This window comes from Mesocricetus auratus, unplaced genomic scaffold (assembly GCF_017639785.1).
Source record: "Mesocricetus auratus isolate SY011 unplaced genomic scaffold, BCM_Maur_2.0 Super-Scaffold_4256, whole genome shotgun sequence".
Taxonomy (NCBI): domain Eukaryota; kingdom Metazoa; phylum Chordata; class Mammalia; order Rodentia; family Cricetidae; genus Mesocricetus; species Mesocricetus auratus.
The window spans coordinates 26,527,314-26,542,888 of record NW_024429182.1 but is presented as its reverse complement, the minus strand read 5'-3'; the positions used below and the strand labels follow the sequence as shown (position 1 = coordinate 26,542,888).

The following is a 15,575-nucleotide window of genomic DNA, read 5'->3' as shown; positions in this document are numbered from 1 at the left end:
AGGTGTGTGTGTATGTGTGTGTGAGTGTGGGGGGGAGGAGGAGAGGGGAGGGGGAGGAGGAAAAAGGGGAGGAAGAGGACAAGGAGGAAGAGGAAAATGACAATCCAGTTGTTAGAAAGCACTGGGACTATGCCAGGCTCTGTGGACGCTCCTTCCCTGAATCCTTTACTTTAGGCCCAGTGAGTTTGGGGTGGGACTTTAACAACCCCATTTTATAGATAAGGAAACAGACACAGGCATTTATAGCTGTGCCAAGTGTCATACAACAATTGATTGGTAGAGTCAAGAGTAAGAAAGAGAGAGAGAGAGAGAGAGAGAGAGAGAGAGAGAGAGAGAGAGAGAGAGAGCAGGAAAATGAACATGTGAGTACATGTGTTATGCTGGGGGTGAGGGGTGAAGGTGCCTGATATTTAACCTAGCAACTTCTCCCTATTGCCAGGAATATTCAGAATAACTTAAGAATCCCTAGCTGAATCTAATCACTTATGCAATTATTTATTCAAATTTATTTATTCACATTGGTTATTAAATTTCTGACAAGTTTCACAACTGTTCAAAGGACATTGGCTTCCTTATACACTACCTCCCAGCTAGATTCCCATGTGTCTATCTGAAGGATGCTAAAGACACAAAGCCCAGTCATAACCGACTGTGATGTACCTGAAGGCCCAGAATTCATCCTGAGAAACAGAGAGAGTCGTATGTCTCCGAGACCAGGTGTTTCCTCTGCTGTTCCCCAGCCATACATCAAAACCAGCATTGGCCAGAATGAAGCCCAGGCTGCTGTTGTCAAGGTTCGTGACCCAGTTACTAGAATCTGCCAGAAAGCCATGCTGAAGATAGACAACTGGTCTGGGACCTGAAAAACATTGATGTTTAGAAGGTGATATATCCAATCTCCTGGGCAAACTTGTTGCCTTGCTAGACAGTCAACAGTTAAGAGAAACCAAAGCAAATAGAGCAACAGAAACAGATTAACAAGCTGGGGGGACATGTTTCCTTTAAACAGTGTTGACAAAGATGCAGCAAAACTACACTTTTTTGCATTTCTGGTAACAAACCATTGACTTAAGCATCAAAACAAAATTTAATAGATATGGGTGATCTTGCAAAATGTTTCTATAATGTGCTCACAATGATCCCAAGCAAAATAAACTGGGAGGAAAAATGTCACACACAAGATGGTTCTATACTCCCGCAACAAAGGCTGAACGCTAAACAGAGATAATGGCAACTGTTGGCCAAGATGAAGAGCAAGAGGACGGCAGAAACACACATGAGTGCTTAGGGGAGCTTTGTGCATCATTTCTAACATTTGAACAGAACTAGAGATGTTGAGTGACAGTGACATGCCAATGTAAACAGCGGAGGGTGTTCATAAAAGATGAGGCTATGCTTGTACAGGACCAGGAGTGTGGGAAATCTGTACCTACTGATGTTTATAGTAGATTTATTCATTGCCAAAATTTGGAAGTGTTGGTTGCTCAACCCTGCATCTGCTTGATTTTGAAGTGACCCTAAATCTGTTATTTAAAAAAGCAAAGTCTAATGAAAACAAAGACAATGTAGAATAAAATCTTACAGAAGAAGAAGACATGAATTTGAGATGGGAACCTGAAGGGGAACGCAGAGGAACTGTGGGGTAGGGGAAGGGTTGATATGATAAACATGTATGTGCTCATGTATTAAATCCTCAAAAAAAAAGTTAAACAGAAAAAATGCACACATGGATTCAAAAAGTGTCTGTGAATTTATCTTCTATTCACCTCTTCTTGAGGCAAACTACAAGATGAACAAAGACTTGGAAGTACAAACTCATCGCCTCCAGCCCAGACCTCGAGAGATGTACAGGGCCAAGATTATGCAGGCACTATCAAGCAAACCTTTATTCAGCATCAAGTCTGTGACAGGACCTTCTCAGCACTGGTGACACAGCAAGGAATAAAAGCAAAAGAAAACACCGCCTTGGAGAAAGATGAAAGAGAAAATGGGCCAACCCCGGGTCCCTTAGCTTCTCTGCTTTTTAGTGGCATTCTAAGGCTCGTCAGCAAGACTGCACTTACTGCAAAGTCTCTGCTTCCACTGTGCTAGGCGAGCCGTCCCCGCCTTCACAGAAGATTTCAGCTCACCTTGGCAGATATGAAAAATAATCAGTAAAAGTTTGAAATTACAAAATGGTGTGACAAAAATTACTGAAATTCCTGCCTCTGGGAGCTACTAAACAACAACAACAACAACAAAAAGCCTAAAGTTTCATTTTTCTAGCCAAGGATAGGCAAAATGACTTCATCCTGTTTAGTCACCTAAACAGCTACCACCAAGCACGCTGGGAACAGAAGCCTCACGGCTGTATACTGTACTGCTGCCTGCTTGATGAGGTGAATCTCGGGTGAAGCCAGGTTTGACATGGACTGTGGTTTATAAGAGGAAGACTTGGTGTGTGGGGAAGTCCTGCCTCCTAAGACACAAGTGTGCATGGAAAGCTACTTCGCTCCAGAAAGTCTTGGGGAACCAGCTGAGATCAAATGAAGAAATAAAACTAAGGGCAAGGAGGAAGGAGGCCAAAGTTGAGTGTGTCAGCAGGACAAAGAACTCAGTTTTCACCAGACATAAAGACTCACTGGATTGATTCCACTTCATAGCTGGCATCCAGAGCCAGTAAGTGATGTTAGACTGCCAGGTTGAGGGGGTCCTTGCAGTTCCTAGGGAAGGTTAAGATCCTAGCACAGGAATTAGCTTAAATGACAGAATTCTTTACCCGGCCCAGGATTTGTCAGGCTCCTCTGCAGCCTGACATCTTTAAGTTCCTTGCTAGTTTGGGAAGAGTGTGCATAGCCCACAAAAGGATTGTGTATCCTTCTGCACAGCAGATTCTAAGCAAAACAGTAAGAGGGATCATGAATGTGGTATGTACCCATTTCCATGTTTCTATACAAGGGGGTACAAAGCTGGAGCTTGCCCCTCGGCTTGTATCATCTGGAATTGGCTACATAACCCACCCAGTTCACCGGAGCTCAGCACCCAAACAAACGGGACCTCTACTCCAGACAAACTCAATGTGTGAGGGTTGCACAACCATCACTGAGATAGACTTCAGCCTAGGAGCTTTCTGAACAAGTTCTACCCACATAATAACCCAAACAAACTTCTATAGTCTGGATGGCTTATCAATGTTATATTCTTCAAAACAGCTACCAATTATGTTAGAGGAATCATGTCACATATGGCCTGCCTTTTCATATCCGTGTGAAAGATGAGGTGACCTACATGAGGAGAAAGCAACTGGCCCTAGAACATTCAGCCAGCTGTGTGCCAACACTGACCGAGGTCCGGGTCTATTTCACCTCAAAGAGGCATGCACACAAATGTTAGTTCTGTCTCCAGCCAGTTCATGACAAGCCAAGCAGCCTATGCCAAAGCACACTATGTGATGAAACAACCCAGAGTGACTATGAGACAGACACTTCACTGCTCTGGCCCTGATCTAGAGAATGAGGAACTCCATGCACAGAGCCTGGCCTAGAAGGCCTTCCTTGTGAAGCTCCCATGGCTATTTTTCATCAGGCCACCAGCGTTGTATTCAAACCTGCTCAAAGGGATTTATGGCCAGCCACTTGATTCAGCAAGCTGAGCCAGGGGTGAATGAGTTGCCTAGAATGCACAGGAGAAGCCATAAAACATAGACACCCCCAACAAGCTTCCAAGGGGAATCCCTAGGGCCTCCTTCTCAGTAATTGGTAAGAATGGACTGGGGGTTGATAGCTTTCTGGTACAGGAAAGACTAGCATTTGTGAAGCTCCAGACTTGCTCTTCAGTTCCAGCAAATTAAAAACAACAATTTGGTTTTCAGTTATTCACAATAAGGGCTCCTGGGTGAATATTCATAGTCTAACTCTAGTTTGAGCATTTGGCTCCAAAAAAGTAAAATAATCCAAATACTATATAGATTTCTGTCCCTTTCTGTTGTAGTGACAAAACACCTAAGAATGGCTAGTTTGTAAAAAACAGAGATTCACAATTCCAATTAAAGGTTCATAAGTCTGAGTCTGTCGTTTTTCTTCGGTGTCCCATGGTAGAAAGTGGCAGAGTACAAAGGCACATGCCAAAGGAAGGAGTGAGGTCTGGCCCATCTGGAGGAAGAAACAGGGAGTGGGACTTAGGTCCTACTTACAGAGCCCAGGAGACTAAACAACAGAATCCAGTGTTCAAACCACCAGAGACTTTTCCGACGTTATCACTGTAACCCCAAGCACTAACAAAGAGGGCTGTATGGGGTGGGAACTCAGACACAGGTATAGGAAGCTTGTCTCTATGTTGTCCCCGCTGTCACCATGGGAAACTTATCTAGCCCCCAAAACCTTGTTTCCCTCATTTGTGAAACAGGCTAACCAGAGTCCTAACTGATAATTCATCTGTGACATGGGGCACTTGGCTTGTCCACAGGAAGCAATCAGAACGTTATGTGGCCTGCGTCAGTGTCCAGGACATTGTACTCGCATTTCAAAGTCTCTCTGAAGGAAAGGGGGTGACCTACACTGCCTGAGTGAGCACAAGATCCTGCATCACCAGGTCCCGTCTCTAACACAGTGCTGTTCTCCACACCCCTGGTGACAGTCACTGTGATTGTTAAGCAACAAGAAGGCAGCAATGTGTCACATATGATTCACGGCAGTGCTAGCAGCAGCTGAAGCTGAATCTGGCACAGGGTACACACAGTATAATGCAGCAAAGGCATGAAACTTTCCTGGTATTCCAAGGTGCTGACTCCTACCCACCCATACACAACACGAACCACCCTGTCCACACTGTACACACTGCTCCCCCAGTAACCACTTAGTACATAGCTGTCCCAATTGCAGATATACTGTTATGGTCTAGCAGTAGTTATGTTTAAGACTTCCTTAATAATAGCCCATAGCATAAACTAACAATGCTGGCAATGTTATTATAACACACTGTTATCATTGTTTTTTAATTATCTTGCTAATTTTCTACCATCTCTAGCTTATTGACCAAGTTTTGTCATGGGTATGGTAGTATAGAGGAAACATAGTATCTATGGAATTCGGGAGTATCCACTAGGGACACTGAAACACATCACTCCCAGATAAATGGAGACCAGGAGCTCTCTAGGTACAGGCACAGACAGTGATATAGGCATTGCAAATGCACACTATAGAACACTGTATTCAGAGCTCACTGCATAGTCAGAATGGTGAGACACCCTTTCTATCATTCTTCTTACTTTTGCAAACTAAAGTTTGAAGAGAAGGCCATGCCCCCAGGTCACCCAATTGTAAACAAAATCCATATCTTACAACATCAATGCACCTATCGTCCCTGTGTTGAACTGCCTTTTTGTCTTCCTTTACCTTTCCGGACATCAGAGAAGCTACACACAGCCGCAACATGAATTCACAGAAGAGAAATGTTGAGAAATGATTTAACTCAGAAGGGAAGTAGAGAGGCCCACAGAGGAAGTTTCAGTCAGGGGAACATACACAGGTAACACTTGCACCTGACTTCCAGATGGTTCTACACATCTTAAGCATCCTCTGCCCAGGGTAAAAATAAATTTAGACATGTTTCTGGAAACTTCCTTCTCTCCTTGAAGTTTAAGATACACTCCCTGTCACAGAAGACTGGATACTGAGAAAGCAGGTATTGGAAATCATGATGGACATCATTAGAAAGATAAAAGAGAAGGTTCAGTTTCAATCTGTGCAGTTATATGCCTTGTTGTTCAGTAGGAGGTATCTCACTGTGCAGTGTAAGGTGCCTCACTGTAAGGGCAAGATACCTCAAAGGCCTTACAGCAATGATGGGGTAAGTATTATTTTTCTCATATAACACATGAAGAAACTCAAACCCAGAGAGGTTAAATAAACTGCTACCATCACACTTATGCCTAAGGCTAGTACTTTTAGTAGGCTCACACTAGGTGACACAGTTGCTAGCTATACACTTCACAGTAAGCCCAGAGATTTCGTTCATGGCTGTCACTGAGCCTGGAAAATAGGGAAACCTTGATCCCACTATAACTTAGAACAAGGAACATTTGGAGTCCAATGTTGTGCTCACCCTAGTCTCAAGAAGTCAGAGAAGACTTTGGTCTCAACAGAGCTCCAGCTGCACTTAGCCACATGGGGAAGGTAGTAATTACACGTTATCATCCATCTAAGTTATTGCTGACCTAATTGCTGCAAAACAAACTCAGAAGATACAGCCCCAGGGGCTGGAACTGTTCTGAGTGTCTGAGGAAATCTCCCAGCTACATGACATTTAGCAGTGGCTAGCCAAGACAAGGGGAGGAGTGTAAGGAAAGGAGGGGGCCGGCAGAGCAGCAGCGTAGGCTCCTCCGTGCTACACCCCCTTTTTGCTCCAACCTCAACCAGGGTTTGGGAGACAAACTGCACAGCTACCACAATTGTGTTGCTGAGTTTCAAAGGTCCAAATGCAATCCCCTACCTAATGCGGCAGTAGGAGCTCAGCAAACCTGCGTGTGCTCAGTGCCTCTGGCACAGGGACTCATGGGCCAGATTACGCAGGCCTACTGAAGCTGCATTTATTAAAACTGAATTAATTAATCAGTTAGTTCATTAAAGCCAGAAACCCACAACAGGTTTCTTTCAAAGGGAGGGTTTCTCTAAGGGAAGAAAAACCTAGAGTTGGTCAGGATGCTCAAGTAAATAATCAAATCAAAACAAAGGCCTGGAGGCCTTTCTGTGGAAGACAACTAACTCACAAGCCATGTGGTGACCTTTCACCTATGACTCCAATGGCTTAGTGGGCAACCCCTGGGAGGCTGTGCCCAGGCCTCAGTAGAGAAGCCTGTTTCTAAATGCTGCCTGTAGTCCGTCCAGGTCTCCACCACCTAGGGGGCTCCCTCACCAAACAGGCCACTGGATGCAGAATTCAGATACAGAATAGGGTCTCTTTAAAAACCTGCTGATTTCTCAGTTAGGCAATTAGCAAGTAAATCTGTCTTGTGTTCTATTTTTAATGCTGGCACAAGTAGTATTTCCTTGTTTCAGCTAAATAAAGTCTAAGTTATGGTCATCATGGGATCAGCTTGCTCAATACTTATACAAGGGCATGTTGTCACTTCAAGGGATATTGCCTCTGCAGTCAAAATGCCCATGTAACAATCTTTGCCTTGGCTGTCTTGAGCAGGAAATGAGCACACAGATCAAGAACATAAAGATCTAGATACCTAGAAGTCTGCCAGGAGTATGTTATGAAGGTATAAGCTTTGCAAATCCTTGGTCCAACGAGGAAATGAGAGCCTTAGAGCATTGCCACTCAGCATGAAGGTTGAGCAGATAAAAACAAAACCACTGCTCTATAAATGATTCATTTCTGTATTTCAGTTCCCTTATTCACTTAGCAAATACAGCGATGGCTCAACATCTGATGTGAATGGTTGCTTAGAAGTGGGGCGATGGTTCCGTTGGAAAAGCCCCCACCATCCACATACAAATACAAAACCTAATATGGTATGAGAGATGGAGACAAGAGGATCACTAGAGCTTGCTGCTTATCAGGCTAGCTTCAGGCTCAGTGAGAGACCCTGTCTCAAACACTGGAGTGCAGAATGACAGAAGGACATATAATGTCTCCTCTGGTGTTCACTAGAATGCACACACACACACACACACACACACACACACACACACACACGCACACATGTACATCAAATAAACGCACTTTATGTGGAAAATTGCAAGAATAATCTCCAATAGCCACAAGTGCAAAAGTCTTTTGCTCTGGATGGAGTGAGAAGTGCAGACAAGCAGCCAGGAGAAGAATATTAAGGCATCTTCATCCATTGGCTCCATGAAGATCATTGGCTCACAAAACCACATAATAGCTGAGCCTTGGGCAACTTCATCAGCAACACTACACAGGACAGAGGAAGACAGAGAGGCTGGCACAAGAGGCAGCAGGCAGCAGAGCTTACAGTAGGGCACGGGCAGAGTAGACACCTGGCTCAGCCCTGTGCTCACATAGAAACACTGTCTGAAGAGCCCACTCATCATTTATCTGTAAACCAGTGTTCCCCAAGAATGTCAATGACATTTTAATGGATTTCATAATTACCTGTATAGAATAAAGCTACATAAAATTACTTCCTATATGTTAAGAGCATTGATTACTAAATTCCCATATTCCTGCTTTGAGATTCTTTTTCTCTGGTACATGGGGATCCTGCCCCCCAAAAAACGAGTTATTCAAGATTTTCTCAGCTTCTGAGCTGTCTCAGGTGCCCATCTGAATGTAGCAAGAGCTTAACGTGAGGTGTGGTCAGAACAAGGGAGAAAGGGATTAACAAGGGATTATTTGTGGGTAACCTAGAGACTAGGAATCAAGAATGATTCCGCACACAGGTTGTGTATATAACTTGGTGGCAGCACTTTCCTAGTATGCATGAGGGCCTGGGTTCAATCCCCAGCACTGCCAAACAAAAGGGAAATGACTTTGCAATGTCTAGTCTAGGTCATTGGGAGGACAATGGTGCTATTAATAGGAAGTCAGAAGGGAAGTGAAAGCATTCACAAGATTGATGCCATTTGGGGGACTGTGTGTTCTCTTCAGCTTTTTTGGCTTCCAGGATGGCAGATTAACAGCACTGACCACACTGCTCCTCAACAGACATAACAGGGAGCCTCTGTCCAGTGCCACAGAGAATGAACCATAGGAAAAGCACCTATGCAGTTCTGAGGAAAATCACAACTTCTTTAGAGAACTGAGTCACAGAAATCCTAGAAAAGCCCCCTCTGAGGCTGGCTGGTAAACACATGGATCGGATCACTGCCCTACCCAGGGAGAGGGTGGGGCTCCTCAGAACCATGAAGGAAAATGGGGAGCTAAAGCTAAAGCCAGATTTGGCTGACAATACTCTGTCTGTGATCCAGATTCTGAAGACAGAGTACCTACTTCCCCAGCCTGCAAGGGACCATCTAACAGCTCTGAAGAGTTCTGTCTCTTTGTCCGAGGGCACCTTCCTTCACAGGAAGCCCCTCCCTCTGCCACAGTGTGATGTATGTGCATAAGACGGAGCCTTTTTTTTTTTTTTTTTTTTGGTTTTTCGAGACAGGGTTTCTCTGTGGCTTTGGAGGCTGTCCTGAACTAGCTCTTGTAGACCAGGCTGGTCTTGAACTCACAGAGATCCACCTGTCTCTGCCTCCCAAGTGCTGGGATTAAAGGCGTGTTCCACCACTGTCCTGTGCCCTGTATGCTTTAACTGCAGTGTTGGGTGGACGAAGAAATGGAGGTTGTAAATTCTCTCAGCATGGTTTGACCTGAGACCTTTGAACAATGGCTCATATTAGTAATTACTAATTGACTAAGTACTTAATAGGAAATAATATCCATATGTACTTGTCTTTAGATAGAGTCTAAAACCTGTACACGGGTACTTTTGGGGGAAAAAAAGGAAGGAAACTAAGATCATAGGCTCGCTCTTGCAGAAAATATATACTTTATGTGTTGGCAATCAGGGAAGACAGATCAATGCAATTCATCCTGTGTTTTGTAAAAGATTCACCAGGGAAATACGATACTATAGCACTATAACCTCTGAAACAAAATTGCAAATGAATTTCAGAAAGAACACTCCCATAGCCACAAAAGCATTATTTAGTGTCTTGTGACAGGCAGAACCTAGAGGAAAGGGAAAATAGGCATGTCAGCTGACACAGGAGAAGCATAAGGCAGGTGTTGGTGCAAAGCTCATCTTTGCCCAGATTTGTTGCCTGCTCTGAATAACCCTTTAAGAAGCACATAAGGCAAGAACACGCTCTGTCTAGTAAAACCCTAACAGAAGACAGAGCTAGCCAGTTACCTTAGCCCAGACCCTATATTTCCAAAGAGCAACTGGCTACATCTGGAGAGATGATTAAAGGAAAATCTATTACCCTGATGGCTGTTACCACTTTCAGGTAGTTTGTCTAGAAATGCCATTATCCACATCAGGGCTACAGTTTTCCTTGAGTCATGAGTTATACAAGTAAGGATATAAATACATACCAAGTTTCATGTTTTTAAGGCAAATCTCTAAGAACTTCCATATACTCCTAGTAAAATTCACTGTCAGGGCATGCATACATAGAGAGCAATTTTCCAAAAGTCTGTCAAAAGCACAATTCATATGTCTTCTGACGTCAAAATTCTTTGGCAGGAAATGTATCTTCTAAATAAACTTGTACAATATATATGTGTGTGTTTTGTTTTGTTGTTTTGAGCAGCAATATTTGTTAGCCGAACATTCAAATGGGCACAAATATTTACTAACAGAACACTTGTTAAGCAAATCATGATACAAACATACAATGGAATACACTTATCTCTAGATAAGTGCTCTATGAACAAGTAAATAAATAATAAATAATAAAACATTATGTCCCTTATAGCACATTTTAAACTTAAAAGGTTGCAACAGAAAAATACTCCATATTTGTTTCTGATGAATGTCTGGAAAGCGCAAAGATTTTAAATGAAGATATTATACAAGAACACTTTTTAAAAACTAGAAAGATAGAAAAGGAAGTATTTACTGTATACTTCTAGATTTTTTGTACATATTATTTGTATATTATATATATATATATATATTACTTGAATATATTACAGTATTTGAATATATTACCTTTTCAACAAACTGAGTAATTTTTAAATTGCAAAAGGCAACTCCTTAATGCTCCAAACAGTTCATTAGATAAATGCTTCCTTGAAAAACGACAGGAGTAGGTATTTTGACACTCTACATGGAATCTGACCTTTGCACCTACCTGGCTTTAAAACAATTATCTCAGCTTGGCTGGTACTTTGGCCTCCAGCCAGTCCTGTGGCAACACTGTCAAATGTTCACCAACTCAGACAATGCAGTGATTTCCCAAAGCTGTTATGTCTTGCCACAGAAAACACCATACCTTTGTCAGAATGGTTCTTCCGGCCATGAGGAATCCGGTGAAGACTCAAAATATACCCGTCCTCTGTCTGGACCGTGTGCTCCTCACTCGGGTATCCCCAGTACCCGATTATTTCAGTCTGGAGAGAGAAAGGACAACGGGCAATCTATGCTGGACTCCGATTCTTCAATCTCCAAAAAGAACAGGCACAGGAGAAAATAAGCGCAGTGACTTTTTTAGCTTTTGAAAGGGAATCGTTGCTACTTGAGTCTGCTCAATCTGGTAACCAAGATCCCAACTCACGCTCCAATCTTTTATATGCACAGGTATTTCATCATCCTCACACGTTGTACACTAAGTGTGTCAAATTTGGTGCCTTGTTGTCTCCATCACGTCTACCAGTTACAAATAAACACTTCTTTTCTGAATATGGCATCTAACCTTTTTCATGTTTCACAAAATGTCTAGCCTAGGCAATAAGGCTTTGAAAAAAAAATCGTTTTCAGCCACGGACCCAAAAACAAGTCACTAGGACATCAAGGTGAGTTTGAAGAAAAGCTAAAGAAATGGGAAACTGTCATCAAATTCACTTCTTCACAAGGAACGCATCACTGGGAGCGCAGTGGAAAAGCATAAATCAGTTACTTAGAAGTCTGAAGTGTTCACTATCCACTCTGCCATAAATACCGGCAAGACTTTAATTTCACTATTCTGTTAGGAAGGGAACTGTTAAAAGACAGGATGTCAAAAGAAAGCCTGTATCATGCCATACTATCTTGTCTCCTGGGAATTTTTCTGTCACTGCAGTCACCCGATTCTTCAGCTGGATCAATCCAGCGTTTGTTATAAAGTTGCTGTTTCTTATTAATCTATATTGTCTTGCTATTGTATTCTTATGTGCAGTTTTTCCAGATTCCCCTGTTTACTGGAGACTATTGATTTTGACTTGTTTTAACTAATTCAGTGGTTAATATTTTGCTTATATCTTCTAGCAATTCCTTCTGATGTTTTCACAACTGTATTGAGTTATGGTGCCTGGGCGCTGTCAATCACAGTCCATGTTCAGCAAAAACAAAGGCATTCTTGTAAAGGGCTTACACAGTGTTATCAATTTTGAAGCGTGTTTAAAATGACTTAAGAATGAAATTACTAAAGCACATTTTTTGGTGGAAGCCGTGTCTCCTGTTCAGCAGTATCTAGTGGGAAAAGTCTAGCAAGTGACAATTGCAATTCAGAAAAAGTGAAAACCACAAGGAGCCATAAAGAGATTAGAGTTATGACTTCCTACAGCTCATATAACTCTATTTAAGAAAACAGTACTTGTCATTGCTGCATTTTAAAAGCACTTGACTTTTAGAAACTCACCACATTCATGTTTGCTTCAGGGTCCACAGGTGATATGGACCCCGTGGGCCCCCCAGAAAGCAGGATCCCAAGGACAAGACAGGCCACCAGGCCCATGATCTGCATCTTCCTCTGTTTAAAGTAGCCAGCTGAATTTTACCACACGAGCATGCATTGACAGTTCAATGCCCTCTTTCAAAGCCGTGAACCAAGTATAGGATAAAATCCTACGGGAAGACAAATATGAAGCAAGTGACTCGAGCCGTCTCTGGAAGGGAAAACATGGATTTGGTTTCACTAAGAAGTCTCCAGAACCAGCACCCTCAGTAGTCACATGCTGCCTTGTACACCCACTTACCATCTCCTCACAAAGTTAAACAAACCATTCCTAGAGAAGCAACGTGGAGAGAAACTTAGACAGGATAAGAAAAAGGAAGAGCCATAGAGCCATAGAACTCCCGCTTTCCCCCCTTTGATTGGGATTTAAATATATCTTCAAGTTCAGTCAACATTATCTCTTCCCTGCCACTGTCTCTACAGTTTGCTCCTTCCCAAAACTATATGTCAGAATTCAGAACTGTCACTCACGCGAATAAAAATGATCACCGCAGTGATGGCTCAAAATGACAGTGTAGCAAGGCACTGGAGACGCTAAGAGAGGCGTGACACAAGTCTCTAACAATGCCCAGAGTAAGGTTAGAAGAAATGTTGGAACTGTGATCCAGGACTTTAAAAATGCACATAATCACTTTGAAAGGTGGACACACATAGTCCCAAAGACTTACACACAAATTATACCAGCTTTGTATAGAACAGCCAAAAGCTGGGGGGGGGGTGGGGGGGTGGGAGGGAGCCAAACCAAATGAATGAATGGATTAAAAAATTATGTTTATATATACATAATTCATCTTAAACACAGAATCTAAACAAAACTCAAGATAATTAAGCTACATCAAAAGAGTCAGGGAGAGAGTGGGGGTGATGAGAGGGAAGAAATTGTTCCAATGTACATAACACTTGAAGAAAATGTAATGCAGTCTACAGTGACAGGAAACAGATTAGTGTCTGGGGAGAAGAAAGGACAAGAGGGAACAATCTCCAAGGATCATGCACAGGGGCTCTGAGGGGCCATGTCCACCTCTATACTACTGAATATACTCATTTCTCAGGTTGCCCATGGCAAGACTTAGAAATTTCTAAATGTGCCCTACCAGTCTATGTTAATACCTCAGGACTGTTGCTTGAAAATAACAAATAACTAAACAAAGGCTCTCTTAAAGGAAGTATTTCCCAATTCTTAGGAAATTGGCTCTCAGGAGACTGCAGAGGAGAACTGACTTAAATTACTTCTTCAAGCAACAGTGTATCTCAGCATTTCAGACAGAAGAAGCTATCATTCTGAGTTTGTGGTGGCTAAGCAAGCCTATTGCTTTTAGTCGCCAGCATAACTTTCTACAGCACGGTTCAAGGCTACTTTTAATCATAAGGTCACTGTCCCAGAGGTCCTTCAGTACTGGAAAAAAAAAAATAGACTGAAAGGGGGGGAAGATATGATAAAATAAATGCTCTCAGCATAGCTTAAAATAAGCAGGTGGTGGAATCTGGTTTTACAGAACCGGGATGTGGTCTCCAAGGGCACTCACTACTCACTACTCCGGTGGAATATCACCCACTAGACTTCCCTTCCATCAAGACCCTGTTGCTCAAAAACTTGACAGGGAGTTCTTACAGGAGACTGTGATAAGCTGGGTTTAGTGTGCTGTTCTGGGCTCTCAGAACACCTTTAACACAGTATTTATGGCTTCACATGTAATTCATTGTCTGTCTGCCTTCATTTCACCCCAGAAAGAGGGAAGGGCAGAGCTGAGTCTAATTCAACTCTGAACCTCCAGGACCCTGCCAAGTCCTGCACAAACGAAATGTGCAGGTGCTGCTTTTGAGAAATGGAATAGGTCAGCTCTGCAGTTCAACGACAAACGAAAATATGGGTCCAATGTGGCTTTTCAATAACTAAGCTATTGGCAATACCCAGCCTGCAAACAGTGCCTCCTACAGTCTGCTCCTCCAGCGACCCGACAGTACTAGTAAGCCCCCCCCCCTTTTTTTTTCAGGATAATGTGAGTCAGACCAGTCAAATAGTGAAAGCAAAGAGCTAGCTAATTATACAGCAGTGTCACTGGAGTTTTGACCAGGACCCATACCCAGGTTTGCTGTTGACCCTGTGTTCGGCTAACACTGCCTAGGAGGGATAACGGGAGGAATGCAGGAAGAAGACTGAGAGGCGGGCATTCTCTCTCCCCACCACTCCAAGGAATTCTGAGCAGGTTCCCTGATCGGCGATCGCGCCTGTTCAGGAAGCCGGAGGGCTCTCAGGGAAGGACAGACCACTTGTTGGAAAGACCCAGGGTATCGCCATTCTCAACGCACATGCAGGTACCCGTGGTAGAAAGTAACCCGGGAACAGAGCAGCTAGGGACCGCGGTGGGACCTCCCCTACCTGCCCCTCGGACCTGCAGGACAAGCCCGAGGCCGTCACTCACCGGGAGCGGGAGCAGTCCTCCAACCTCTGTCTCGCGGGGAGCAGTGCCCACCACAGCCCAGGCGAGTGTGGCCAGCCTGCAGCCTACATGGACCTAATAAGAGGACTGACTCTGCACAGGCCTTTCTCACAGCCAATCAGAGCAGTCCACAGCGGGACGTGTCTCCCTGACTCCACCCCTCCCGACCATCTGCTTAAGCAACGGGAAGCCGACTCAAAGGAGCATGCGCTTTCTGTCTGCCCCAGGAGCCCAGCCCAGGCTTGCCCTACTCCAAGCGATGCATGTCAGAGCTGCCTCCTGCCCCAGAGCTGGAGAGTACACAGCACTTAGCATGGCATCCTAAACTTTTTCTTCCCATGGCCCCTTTTCATTTCAGAAATTGTCTTTCAACCTCCACTAGCTAGGGACACAAAATAGGCACACAAATCAAGCATTTTTTCAATAATAAATCATAAAGAAATTTTTAAAGTTATTTGGTTACTATACCTACATAGATGTTCGTATGGGTAGATATAATTATATACATATATAATTTTACCATATTTTGGAAACAAATGTGTGTATTAGAGACAGATTTGCTTGTTTTTGCATAAAGAAGTCTTGACTGAGTAATGGATACTGTAGGATCCGCTCAGCAGCATCCACAGTTTTCCGAATGGGCTCATACTTCGATCACACAATTGTCGATGGTGAGACCCCTTCAGCACGCACATAAATACGCAGTACAGAATGGCAGAGGTATGTTTAGAGCCATTTCAAACATTGCCGAAGCTCTGTCCTA

At 43.4% G+C, this 15,575-nt stretch overlaps 1 protein-coding gene across 2 annotated transcripts in view; it reads right to left on the bottom strand.

Annotated features, from left to right (window-relative positions):
• Positions 1-14,940, bottom strand: part of Lipa (lipase A, lysosomal acid type) — a 30,223-nt gene extending 15,283 nt beyond the window's left edge. Inside the window, exons 1-4 of one of the 2 annotated variants that reach the window (XM_013116857.3) lie at positions 14,795-14,940; positions 12,276-12,522; positions 10,932-11,049; positions 661-859 (exon numbers count right to left, since the gene is read on the bottom strand). In XM_013116857.3, coding sequence (XP_012972311.1) covers positions 661-859; positions 10,932-11,049; positions 12,276-12,380 — 422 coding nt within the window. In that variant the 5' untranslated portion in view covers positions 12,381-12,522; positions 14,795-14,940. The remainder of the gene's footprint in view (positions 1-660; positions 860-10,931; positions 11,050-12,275; positions 12,523-14,794) is intronic. The other variant, XM_005063675.4, reaches the window with a different exon arrangement.
• Positions 14,941-15,575: the final 635 nt, after the last annotated feature.